This window comes from Meles meles, chromosome 12 (assembly GCF_922984935.1).
Source record: "Meles meles chromosome 12, mMelMel3.1 paternal haplotype, whole genome shotgun sequence".
Taxonomy (NCBI): Eukaryota; Metazoa; Chordata; class Mammalia; order Carnivora; family Mustelidae; genus Meles; species Meles meles.
The window spans coordinates 45,767,798-45,781,087 of NC_060077.1; the positions used below are offsets into that span (position 1 = coordinate 45,767,798).

General features: G+C 37.0%; 2 protein-coding genes across 4 annotated transcripts in view; one reads left to right on the top strand and one right to left on the bottom strand.

Moving 5' to 3' along the window:
* Nucleotides 1-4,290, top strand: part of THOC1 (THO complex 1) — a 53,971-nt gene extending 49,681 nt beyond the window's left edge. For both annotated transcript variants that reach the window (XM_046024534.1, XM_046024535.1), the window contains exons 19-21: nt 2,426-2,573; nt 3,324-3,399; nt 3,886-4,290. In XM_046024534.1, the coding sequence (XP_045880490.1) occupies nt 2,426-2,573; nt 3,324-3,399; nt 3,886-4,181 (520 nt within the window). In that variant the 3' untranslated portion in view covers nt 4,182-4,290. The remainder of the gene's footprint in view (nt 1-2,425; nt 2,574-3,323; nt 3,400-3,885) is intronic.
* Nucleotides 4,291-6,324: 2,034 nt separating this feature from the next.
* USP14 (ubiquitin specific peptidase 14) overlaps nt 6,325-13,290 on the bottom strand; it is a 44,946-nt gene continuing 37,980 nt past the window's right edge. For both annotated transcript variants that reach the window (XM_046024537.1, XM_046024536.1), the window contains 3 exons: nt 8,385-8,445; nt 7,927-8,034; nt 6,325-7,256 (listed from right to left, as the gene is read on the bottom strand). In XM_046024537.1, coding sequence (XP_045880493.1) covers nt 7,105-7,256; nt 7,927-8,034; nt 8,385-8,445 — 321 coding nt within the window. In that variant the 3' untranslated portion in view covers nt 6,325-7,104. The remainder of the gene's footprint in view (nt 7,257-7,926; nt 8,035-8,384; nt 8,446-13,290) is intronic.

Here is a 13,290-nt window from a genome sequence, read left to right on the forward strand (position 1 = left end):
ACCTTAGGGCTCAGTCTCAGGTTTTTCATCTGATCTAGGCAACACCACACAGCCCTGTTTTTAAAGATTTTTTTTTAAGATTTTTAAGATTTTTTAAGATTTTATTTATAAGCAAGGTGAGGGGCAAAGGGAGAGACTCTCAAGCAGACTCCATGGTGAGGGTGGAGCCCTACGTGGGGCTTGATCTCACAACCCTGAGATCATGACACCTGAACAGACACCAGCAGCTGGGTACTCAACTAACTGAGCTACCCATGTACCCCAGCCCCATGGCTATTTCTTTTTTTTTTTTTTTTTTTTTTAAAGATTTTATTTATTTGAGAGAATGAGCACAAGCAGAGAGAGAGAAGCAGACTCCCTGCTGAGCTGGAATCATGACCTTAGCCAAAGGCAGATGCTTAACTGACTGAACCACCCAGGTTCCCCAGCCCCGTGGTTTTAAATAGGCATTGTGGTGTCATATTTTAACGGCAAGGGCTTTGTCAGATTGCCTGGGGTCCAATCCAAGACACTTTTGTCACTCACTGGCTAGACTGCTAGGGCGACTGTAACCCCTTTCTGCTTGTTTTCTCATTGCTACGTAGTAATACCCATTTCATGGGGTTATTCTGAGGATTAAATAAGATGATTCACTTTGAACCACACAGGACATGTAGTTAGCACACAGTAAGTAGAGTGTTGTGAGTAGTACGACCTTGTGACTAGTTACGAGTTAGTTACTATGATCTCTTAATGAAGGATGGTCTGGTCAGTTCTCCAGCATGAGAATTTGATCTTTAAACTCAAAAAGTCTGATCTCCTGCTTAAACTGTTTCAGTGACTGCCTGGATGAAACCCAAACTCCTTACTGGAGCCTAAAAGACCTCAGTCTGGCTGCTGCCAACTTTCAACCACATTTCCTTTGTTCATTTTCTCTCTGCTCTCGCTACACCAGCCAGGTTTCTGTTCCTCAACTCAAAAAGGTCGTTCCACTTCAGGACCTTGGCATTTGCTATTATGTTTACTTGAAACTTCTCCCCAGGCTATTCCTGTGGTATGGGCTCACTTCATCTCTCCTCTGAGATACTGCCTAAGGGCAGTTTTTCCTGGCCCAGAAGCTCCTCCTTACCACTGTGTGAAATTCTTAAACCTTGTGTTTATCAATAGCAGTGGTACTTGCCAGTACATTTACACATTCAATGTCAGGGACTCCCTGAGCACTTACCATATTTACCTCTATGGTATAAACTGCTCGTTTCCATTTTACAGTTAAACAAAGTGAGGCAGAGAGTGAATCATGTATTGAAGTTCTCATCTAATAAATGTCAGAGCCAGGAAATCACTCTGGCCTCTAGGCCCTGCTTCTAACTAACTGCAAGATTATAGTGTCTCAAGTGTTCAGGGTACCCATAAGGTCTGAGTGTTGTTGAGTGAATGAAGGTTAGATAGTTCTCCACGAACCTTGGTTTCAGAACCTGAGTGTTATGGATTCCTGGAGAGTAAGAAAGTTTGTATGTACAACTGGTGGGGAATTTTGAAAATGCTTAAAAGACTGAAACTGCTTAAATGGAAAGTTGTCAGAGAGATAGGCTGGTTAACTGATCAGGCAAAACCTTATACCATGACATTAAGTTGGCCAGACCACAGTGTAAGAGTAGTTTTGCAAGTTTAGCACTTGTTAAAATTAGAGGCTCATTTGTAAGAGAGGACTAAATAAACCAGGTTGCTACCCTTAAGAACTTAGGGGGATCTTCACAGTTTGTGCTCTGGATTCTTCTGCAGCGTGGCTGGTTCTAGAACATTATTTTTAGCATTTGTGAGGTTTCCATTCTCCCTGTGCAGCACCTGCTGCTGTGCTTCATTAGGGAACAGTTCGTGGACTCTGCCATCACTGCTCACTGAGGTGGCTATTCCTAATGTTTCCCCCTTTTTGTTTTGGAACCATTTTTATTCATTGAGTTTGGTATTAAGCAAATTAAAATGAGATGTTTATATAAACGAAAAATGACATATTGAATATGGTCAAAAGTCAATGTTGAACTTATAAAATACTCTGAAATTCACACCTGCAGGTGGCATTGCCAGTATATCAACTCACTGAATATAGTAAACCTATTAATTTTTTTCCAAGAGGTAGATGATTACTGTCCTGCACACAGAACCTCATTACTATACACAAACCAGCTCTTTAAATTAAGTAAAATGTATATAAACTTTCCAGATGTGTTTGCTGCATAAGAACCTGCCTCATCAGATTCTGATTTCTAGTGCTCATTTGTAAGTGTACTGCACCCTTAGAGGTTCTTTAGGAGTAAGATCAGAATAAAGAGAATGGTGCCTTCAGCTACTTAACCTAATTTACTGTGTGACATTCTATATTCTAACTGGAAGGCATATAGAAATTAAAAAAAAACATAAATTACAAGACTGACATTTCTTTTCCTAGGGCTGTGAACAATTCAAATTATGGTTGGAGAGCCCTGAGACTATTAGCACGGAGAAGCCCTCACTTCTTCCAGCCAACCAACCAGCAATTTAAAAGTTTGCCAGAGTATCTCGAAAACATGGTAATAAAGCTAGCAAAGGAATTACCAGTAAGTAATACCCATCAGCATTTTCATAGTCTTTAGTTGTTATCTTACTTAAAAGTACTATCGCTAAGAAGCTGAATTTACAGTTCATCATATGGAAAAAAAATCACCTACAAACCTTCATATTTAAGAATAAGGAAAAATGCGTTTTGGTGTACATTTATAGGAAGTACATAAATTGATACATTTTTTATAAAGCATGTAGTTTAATTTTAAAGCTCACAGTATTTTGGTTAAACAGTTATCTCACCTGTAAACTCAGACATGAATTTCTCCTGTCTGCCAATGTGTTATCTTTATCAAACAGGATCTATTACAGGTAGCAATAGGCACCTTGACCTTTCTACTCTGTTCTCTTTTCCAATACAATTTTCTCATTGTATTACTACAATATGGTAAAACTATCCTGCAGAATTTCTCAATAATTTTTAAGGATCTGGTTGCTTCCCTAGTTTTCTCTAGTCCATTGTTACTGTACACCAGATGTTTGCAAATCATCTTTCATCTTACCATATCCTTAGTGGCTCCCTTTTTCCCAGGTGTGGGGGAAGAGGAGTCTTTCCCATCCACTCCTTCTCCAGGTTAACACCATCCCACATTCGTGATCCTTACCAGATGTTCACATGTAACATGCTCAAGGTTAAAGTTCTGGGCCCTGTATGTGTAATCTCAGCGACTCATGTCTAAACCAGTAGTATCCCCAGTTATTTTACAAGTTGGCTTTCTTTTAAACTGTCTTCTTCCTCATTTTAGCCTCCTTCTGAAGAAATAAAAACAGGTGAGGATGAAGATGAGGAAGATAATGATGCTTTACTGAAGGAAAATGAAAGTAAGAATTGAATTTTCTTGGCTATTTTACAAAATTGGAAAAGATTGGGGTTCTTTGTTGAGAGGTACGTTATTTGATCTACTTCTCAACTTCTACGATTTATCTCAGCTGTTTCTTATAGTGAGGAATTTTAAACATTGCTTGACAACCTCTAAAATATTACACTTTATGCAATAAAATTTAGAAGTGATGGGAAGGGAAGTATTTACATTTGAAGGCAACTCACCTGTTAATGGAGGGGGGCAATTAGCTGCTTTTCAGGGGAGGCCTTCAAATTAAAAGGCAACAGCTTCCATTTTTAAAGTATTGCTACCTAGTGATCATGTCTGTAAGAACAATATTTACCCCATGGAAAATATAGAAAGGAAAGCTTATGAAAGGTGATTAATATTTCAGTAGCCTTGTATCTTCCCAGGTCTGTTGTATATTTTGAACTGTACATGTCCTCACACTTTGTACATAATTCACATCTCCTGTGTTTCCTAGGCCCTGATGTTCGACGAGACAAACCTGTAACAGGGGAACAAATAGAGGCGTTTGCCAGTAAACTGGGCGAGCAATGGAAGATCCTGGCTCCCTACTTGGAAATGAAAGACTCAGAAATTAGACAAATTGAGTGTGATAGCGAAGACATGAAGATGAGAGCTAAGCAGCTACTGGTTGCCTGGCAAGATCAGGAGGGAGTACATGCAACACCTGAGAATCTGATGAATGCACTGAATAAGTCTGGATTAAGTGACCTTGCAGAAAGTCTAACTAATGACAATGAGACAAATAGTTAGCTTCTTTCTTTCTTTTTTTTTTTATTAAAACTGTGATAAGATTTTGTTACCAAGCAGCATTTGATAAGAGGTCCAATGGTTTTGGTAAACAATAAACATTTTTATAACAGTTGTTGTACAGTTGCCTGGCGCTCCAAGAATAACAGAATGTGTATTGGCTCTTGATAACTGATCTCAGGGTTTCAGGAGAAGGGAATAGGCTGGAAAAGTGGACTAAATAAAGTGACTTCAAAGTCACATATTCTTGTTAAAATATAATGAAGTCACTAAGCAATCTTTAGGGAGCATGGTGTTTCCTAAGATACACCATGCCAACTGTGTTTCCTACATGCCCAGTTACAAAATTTAACTTGTTCTTCTGGAAATCCCAGAATGACTTTCTGAAACCATATGACTGCTCTAGTCTTATTTATGCTTTAAAGCAGAGGATCAGCAAACAATAGCCCATTTCCCACTTACTTTTACAAGTAAAATTTTATCAGCACACAACTCTGCTGACTTAAGTACAGCTCCTTTTACGCTACAACAGCGGAAGTTAGTTATGTCAAAGATATGGTCTGCAAAACTGGAAATATTTACCATCCACCCCACCCACTACAGAAAATGTTTGCCAGCCCCCAACTTTAGAAGAAATAGGGTGAAGTCTAAAAAATCCTAAGTCCTTAAAATAGGGATGCATACTCCCGGGACTGATGTGAAGTTTGAGATGTAGGTGAAAGCAATCTATAAACAGCAAAGCACTATGTAATAATGGCTGGAAACAGTACCATCTACTTTTCTTGTTCCCACTTAAGTGTAATTACCTTGTAGGGCTCTAACATGAGGGCATTATTGTTTTGTATCCTGAAAGCCTACTAAGTGGATATTATACCATAAATGTTCTCGTTTGGGCGTAACCTCACTGGCTAGTCCAACAGTGATACACCACAGCTCTAATAGCAGAAGGGCCTCAGTGCTCATGGCACAGCACAGAAGGCACACTCAGGAATCAAGACATTTTCTCAACCACTTTCCCTTCTCAAGAACTTCTATGCAAGGCGGAACTCTAAAACAGCCTTATTTAAAGGTATAAAATTTAAAACACAGTATAGGTCCAATTTCTTAAAAAAAAAAGTCTTTGGAATAATGCTTATTTGGATCAAATAAAATGAAATCAATTTTTATAAGGAATTACAATTTTAAAATTTTAATTCCATTCAAGGCATATACTTTATTCTAAACCTACTCATCTATCTACCAACTACAGCATCCTGCAAATCAGAAACTAGAACTCTAATTGCTAAATTTATGTCCTCAGAATTGTTCAGACCAAGTAAGACTGAATAAGAAATGCAGAGTCACAAGCATCATAACAATATCTAGGAATCATTACACTTCTTAGGGTCTCCTCCTCCCCATTCTAATCTGCACTCTCCACAATGCAAAGGGAGTAATGATTACCAAAACTACCATTTAGCTGAAGAAGCAACATACACGTAAGTTTCCCCGAAATCCTTATTTTATCCCCTAGCATTCTTAGATATTATCACATTGTTCAAAGTTGAGAGGAAAATGGCCTCTATTCTCTAGGAATCTAATAGTTACCAGTGCTATGCTCTGCAGAGCATGAAGACAGCATAAGTATAAGCATAAGATTTCATGATAATCCCCAAACTTCATTTTATATACCTCACTCAAAATCAGAGACAAATAGCTAATTTCCTATCCTCTGTCTAGCAATCAAGGCCCTTGAAACAAAGGTGAGGAACTAATTAATTAGAATGTATTAAAATGTAAGAAACCTACCACACTGAAACATCACTTACTATTGGCATGTTCACCCATCACTTTAAAAATCATTGCTGTTATTCAATTCTGAGATAAGACATTAAGATTTGGGGACCAGACGAGAGTAAAGACATCAACTGAGCCAAAGAAAAGAGACCAATAAACATCGTTGCAATCAGCATCCAAAGAACTCCATTAATTTTACAACTTTATATTTCTTTTAAACAACATAAGGTGAGAAGGCAGAAGAGAACATTTTTAAATGGATGCTTAACAGCAGAGTAAAACTAACCACGTGCAGCAACTGCTTGCTATTAAATATACCTAAACAAGCCAAGCTCCAACACTCAGACAAAAGACTTGAGGTCAGAAGCTGTTAGTCCCTCTTTTTTTTTTTTTTATTAAATATCCTCATTTTCTAAAAATAAACAACCAGAGCTTGTCAATGTTTTTTAAGGTTGATTACTACAAAACCATTGCAAAGTTAAATATACAAACCATAGTACATCAGAGAGACACAATAATGAATGTATAATCAAATGTACTATTACTGATCACAATTTATTTTAAAGTCATGAAAAGCCAGCAACAGTCAGGCTGGACAAATACTTGATTGTACCCATGTTTCCATGGGATGTGGGCAGCAGCACTGAGTAACACAATGAGAGCAACACTTACTTCCTTTCCACCTTCCTGGCAAAATTTTTGTTAGATAAGGCAAAGGATGGGCAGCTATGAATCACTGGTGGTTTGAACCATGCAAGAACAACAACAACAAAAAAGAATAATAGGTGTGCAATAAACATCTGATTGCTGAATCCTGGGCTGAAAAGGCAGGGGAAAAAGTTTGTCACAGAAGGTAATGGCTGAAAGGCATTTCAAATCAGAATTTTTAAAGATTAATGCAAGAAATAAGCTTTTTTTAAATGTCTTCCTGCAACCTTTGTACAGGGCAACACAGTCCCAAAGACAATTTTCTTTTTTCTGTAATTTTTTTTAGGTTGATCCAGAGTGGTCTGCTTCACCCTCTTTTGTTCCACATGAGAGAGGAAACACCTACCACCACCTAAATATCTTCCTCTACAGCTCTGGATTATAGAAATGATCAACAAATAACATTTATTTCACACCTAAACATAAACAGCTAAAATGAAGATTACTGTTCACTTTCCTCTTCCATTATTTCAACTCTGCGAGGCCCATAGAGTAAAACATATGCTATGTGCCAGTCTCCACCACCAGAAAGCCGTAAGATATCCTCTGGTGTCACGATGCTGACCTTATCATCATCAAACTTAATCCATTCATCTAAAGAGCAAGAGAAAAAAATGAAATTAATATTTTATTACATGGTTTTCTCAGTTCCATTCCAAAAAAGGTACTAATTTTATTATGCACAGCAGTATTCCATCTGCCATACTAATAGTTTTCAAAGTGTGATCCAGATGCCACTCAGGTTTTCAAAACCATTTCAGGGGTACCATGAAGGTCACAATTTTATCACCACTAAAGCATTATTTGCCTTTATCCCCTCATTCTTTCAAGTGTGCTTTGGAATTTTCCAGAAGAAACAGGATGTGTGATAAAGCAAGAGACTAAATGCAGAAACAGGAGGATCCAGCTGTCTCCTAATATGCCAGACAAAGCAGGCCTACAAAAACAAATCAATACTATTTCTTGCTGTTTTTTTTTGTTTTTGGAAAATACTGTTATCTTTGTTACTTATGTGGTATGTAATGGGTTTCTTACTGCCAGTTTCCAATGAGTTAATTTCTGAATTTTAATTTCTATTATAGTAAATATTAAAGAGAATCCTCAAACAAAAGCTCTTTGTGGACCTCAACAATTAAGAATGTAAAGAGGTTTTGATACTAAAAAGTTTGAAAACCACTGTGCTATAAAATTTGTACTAAACTGCTAAAATAATTAACAGTTGGGGAAAAAAAACCAAACCAGAAACAAAAAGCAGAATCCTTACCTTGCTTCCTTTTCACCCATGATACATAATGGCCAGAAGAGCTAGACCTTCCCTGATGTGTTAACACTGCTTGTAAGTCATAGTATCCACAATTATTGGAGCCAATGTCTAAAGAAAGATGTAAATCCCACAATATTAGACAATGAAGAGAAGTGCTTTCTCCAGCTAGGTAGCAAGCAAGAAGTCTGAAGGTTAGCCCATTATTAGAATTCAGTAAGATACTACAGTTCAAAGTTAAGGATTTATGGAAGATATTTTAAGAAGTATGGTATTCACAGAACTATAAAGACTGATTTTTACTGCATGTCTAATTTAAGGTATTATATTTTAAGAAATCTTTCTTTTTAAAAAAAGCATGATATCAAAAAAAGTAGGTAAGTTTGTCAAGACAGTAATCTTAAACACACAAATACACACACATAGAGCAACTCAACTGAAATGATTTTTTTTCCACTTACCATCAGCAAAAGAAAAAGGCTCATATTTAACTTCTTTCTGGGGACTACTCTTTTTGTCACTCTGAGGGGAAAAAAATTTAATTTTAAATCATGACACTGGAAATAAAATTTGAATTCTCAATAAATATTCATTTCCACAAATATTAACTGGCTACAATGCAAAACACTATCTTACAAAATTACTAAAACGATATAACTATAGTTAAAACTATAAACCCAAAGGAGCTACACTTAAACAATATACAATCTTTTTTTTTTTTTTTTTTGGTGTTTTTTTTTTTTTTCCATTTTATTTATTTTTTCAGCGTAACAGTATTCATTCTTTTTGCACAACACCCAGTGCTCCATGCAAAACGTGCCCTCCCCATTACCCACCACCTGTTCCCCCAACCTCCCACCCCTGACCCTTCAAAACCCTCAGGTTCTTTTTCAGAGTCCATAGTCTCTTATGGTTCGCCTCCCCTCCCCAATGTCCATAGCCCGCTCCCCCTCTCCCAATCCCACCTCCCCCCAGCAACCCCCAGTTTGTTTTGTGAGATTAAGAGTCATTTATGGTTTGTCTCCCTCCCAATCCCATCTTGTTTCATTTATTCTTCTCCTATCCCCCTACCCCCCCATGTTGCTTCTCCATGTCCTCATATCAGGGAGATCATATGATAGTTGTCTTTCTCCGACTGACTTATTTCACTAAGCATAAGAGAGGATGTGGAGAAAGGGGAACCCTCCTCCACTGTTGGTGGGAATGCAAGCTGGTCCAACCACTCTGGAAAACAGCATGGAGGTTCCTCAAAGTGTTGAAAATAGAACTACCCTATGACCCAGCAATTGCACTACTGGGTATTTACCCTAAAGATACAAACATAGTGATCCGAAGGGGCACGTGTACCCGAATGTTTATAGCAGCAATGTCTACAATAGCCAGACTATGGAAAGAACCTAGATGTCCATCAACAGATGAATGGATAAAGAAGATGTGGTATATATACACAATGGAATACTATGCAGCCATCAAAAGAAATGAAATCGTACAATCTTTTTTTTTTAATTAATTTATTTGACAGACAGAGATCACAAGTAGGCAGAGAGGCAGGCAGAGAGAGAAGAGGAAGCAGGCTCCCCACGGAGTAGAGAGCCCGATGCGGGGCTCGATCCCAGGACCCTGGGATCATGACCTAAGCTGAAGGCAGCGGCTTAACCCACTGAGCCACCCAGGCGCCCAACAATATACAATCTTGTATGCACAGGAACAGACCCTCTGATTCTAGGACAAACTATGAGCTGCTAAACCTATAGCTTACCAGTGAATATAGCGGTACAGATAAATAGCTCTCTAGGGTAAGAAAGGAAAACCCAACTCTACATTTTTACCAAAATACTATCACAAAACACACAGGATTTAAAAAAAAAAAAAAAAGGTACTGCAATGAAACAAAAGTCAAATTACTGCAAAAAATGTTAAACCTACTAAGACATGGCCACCTGCTCAAATGAACTGAGTATTGAAAGAGACAGGATTTACTATTTTAGACAACGATTTTTGGTGGGAATTCCCTGCCTCAACCCAGTTCAGTATAATATAAAAATATTAAGCTTATCTAGGCATATGGGCACAATGTTATTAAAAACTATATTGGTGATGAACACAATACAAGTAGATTAAAGAGAGCTGGAGTGACAAGTTAAAGGCTCCTACAACAACAAAATGCCAATTAAGTCAACGAATAAAACCATTCCTTTTTCTCTTAAAATTTCACACCTAGGGCAACCATAGAAAAAGGTATACAGAGAAAAATATTTAAAAAAAAAAATCGAAGGTAAGTCAAATTAGATTTCTATTTTATGTTCAAGTAAACCTACAAGGCAATAGGGAGAAGTGAAAAACAGAAGAGAAAGCAAAATATAAGAGATTTAACTAACAAATCAAGTTATATTAAATGTAAATGGTCTAAATATACCAATAAAAGATATAACAGTATATTAAAAAGCATGACCAACTCTATGCTATGAGAAACCCTTCAAATACAGTAATATAGGCAAATTTAAAGTAAAAGAATACAGAAAGACATCATGCAAACATTAACAGAAACAAAGTAGCACTGACAATAGTAATATCAGAAAAGTGAACTTCAGAATAAAGAAAATTACCAAGGACAGAGAGGGACATTGCATAATTTAAAAAGGTCACTCCACCAAGAATACTTAGCAATCTTAAAGAGGTACGCACCAAATAACAGAACTACAAAACATGCAAAGCAAAAGCTGACAGAACTGAATGGAGAAACACATAAAAGTCACAATTTTAGCTTCCTCACTCATCTCACAAAAACTAATAGAACAACTAGGCAGAAAAACAGCATCATTATAGAACATGCAAGATCTAATCAACATCTATAGAAAATTCATTCCATTCAACAACAGTAGAATACAATTTTTCCCCCCAAGTACCCATGAAACATATACCAAGATAGAACACACCCTAAGCCATAAAGCAAACTTGAACAAATTTAAAGGAATTTAAATCACACAAGTGCTTTCTCTCACAATGAAATCAAACTAGAAGCAGTCACAGCAAGATAACAGATAAATTTCCAAATATTTGGAAACTAAACCAGACACTTATGAATAATCCAAGGTTGAAGAGAAGTCTCAAGGGAGATTTTTTGAAAATACAAGGAGCAGAGAGGTGCCTGGGTGGCTCAGCTGGGTAAGCATCTGCCTTCAGCTCAGGTCCCCACCCATGCCCCACATAGGGCTCCCTGACCCAGGAAGTCTGCTTCTTCCTCTACATCAGCCCCATCCCAGCCCCTGCTCATGCTCTCTCTTGTTCTTGTGCTCTCTGTAATAAATCAGTAAAATCCTAAAAAAAAAAAAAAAAAAATACAAGGAACAGAATGAAAATGCAAATACAATGTAATAATTTGTAGGACAGAGTGAAAGCACTGCTGAGACAAACTTTATAGCACTAAATGAATACACTGGGGAAAGTCTGAAGTAAAAAACCTAAGCTCTCACAATCTAAGAGCCTAGAAAAAGGAAAACAAAATAAAACCCAAACAAGCAGAAGAAGAGTAGAAATCATTAATATTACAGAAAAACAGAGACAAATCCATTTAGCCAGTTCTTTGAAAAGATCATAAAACTGACAATCCTCTAACAAGACTGACAAAGGAAAAAGAAAAAAGAAAAATTACTGGTATCAGGAATGAAACAGAGGACAGATATCATTACAGACCCTGTAGACATCAAAAATAAATAAATAGGGTGCCTGGGTGGCTCAGTGGGTTAAAGCCTCTGCCTTCGGCTCAGGTCATGATCCCAGGGTCCTGGGATGGAGCCTCACATCGTGCTCTCTGCTCAGCAGGGAGCCTGCTTCCTCTTCTCTCTGCCTGCTTCTCTGCCTACTTGTGATCTCTAATGAATAAATAAAATCTTTTAATAAATAAATAAATAAATAAATGGAACAACTCTACAACACAAAATTGACAAGCTAGATAAAATGGATCAATTCCAAGAAAACAAAGTACCAAAACAAACCTAATACAAAACAGATCATTTGAATAGCCCATAACTACAAAGGAAGGCAACTATTTAATTTAAAAATGTCTGGGAGGGGCACCTGCTCAGGGGGATAAAGCCTCTGCCTTCCGCTCGGGTCATGATCCCAGGGTCCTGGGATGGAGCCCCACATCGGGATCTCTGCTCAGTGACACCCCGCCCCCCACCGCCTGCCTCTCTACCTACTTGTGATCTCTGTCAAATAAATAAATAAATAAAATCTTAAAAAAAAAAAAAAAGTCTGGGGAAAAGAATCTCCAGGCTGACTTTTTCACGAATGTTCTACCAAATCTTTTAAAAAAAGAATTAACACTAATTCTACACCCTCTCTTTCAAAAAATAAAAGAGGTAAAAAAGAAACAATAAACCAAGTCAGCAAAGGAGAGGATACAAGATCAATATACAATAATCAATTACAAATAATCCCAAAATGAAATTAAGAAAGCAATGCCACTTACTCAAACATCAAAAAAGAATAAAATACTTAATAAAGTTAGCCAAAGTACAAGATTTATAGACTATAAACTATAAGACATGTTGAAAAAAATTAATGAACATGCAAATAAATACAAAGACATATCAAATTCATGGACTGCCTAGACTTAATGCTGTTAAAATAGGAATCCTTCCCAAATTGATCTACAGATTCAATGCAAGCCCATCAAAATTCCAACTGCTTTTTTTTTGAAGTAACAGACATGCTGATCCTAAAATTATAGAAATACAAGAGATTCATAAAGCCAAAACAATCTTGAAAAGAAGAAAAGCTAAAAGTCTCAGACTTTGCTGCATCCTTACTACAAAATTACAGTCATCAAGACTATGGCACTGGCATAAGGAAAGACACAAAGACCTGTGGAATAAAACTGAGATTCCAGCAATATATGTATCTATAGTCAACTGATTCTTTTTACAAGGGCCCCAAGACCATTCAGTGGGGAAAGAACAGGCTACTCACATGCAATGAAATGAATGTGGATACGCACCTCACCCCACATACAAAAATTAACCCAGAATGAAACAAAAACCCAAATGGGAAGAACTAAAACTATAAAACACTTAAAAGAAAAACACATATACACCTTTGCCTTTTACTAGGCAATGGTTTCTTAGATATGACACCAAAAGCAAGAAAAACCAAAGAAAGCAATACACTGGATTACCTAAAAATGAAAAACTTTTCCTCTGCAAAAGACCCTTAAGAAGATGAAAAGATGAAGACAAAGGCAAGGAGAAAATATATGAAAGCCATGTATCTGACAAAGGATTAGTATTTATAATATAAAGAACTCTCAAAATTCAAGAGTGAAAAATAGAAAAAAATAGAATATGAAGAAATATTTCACCAAAG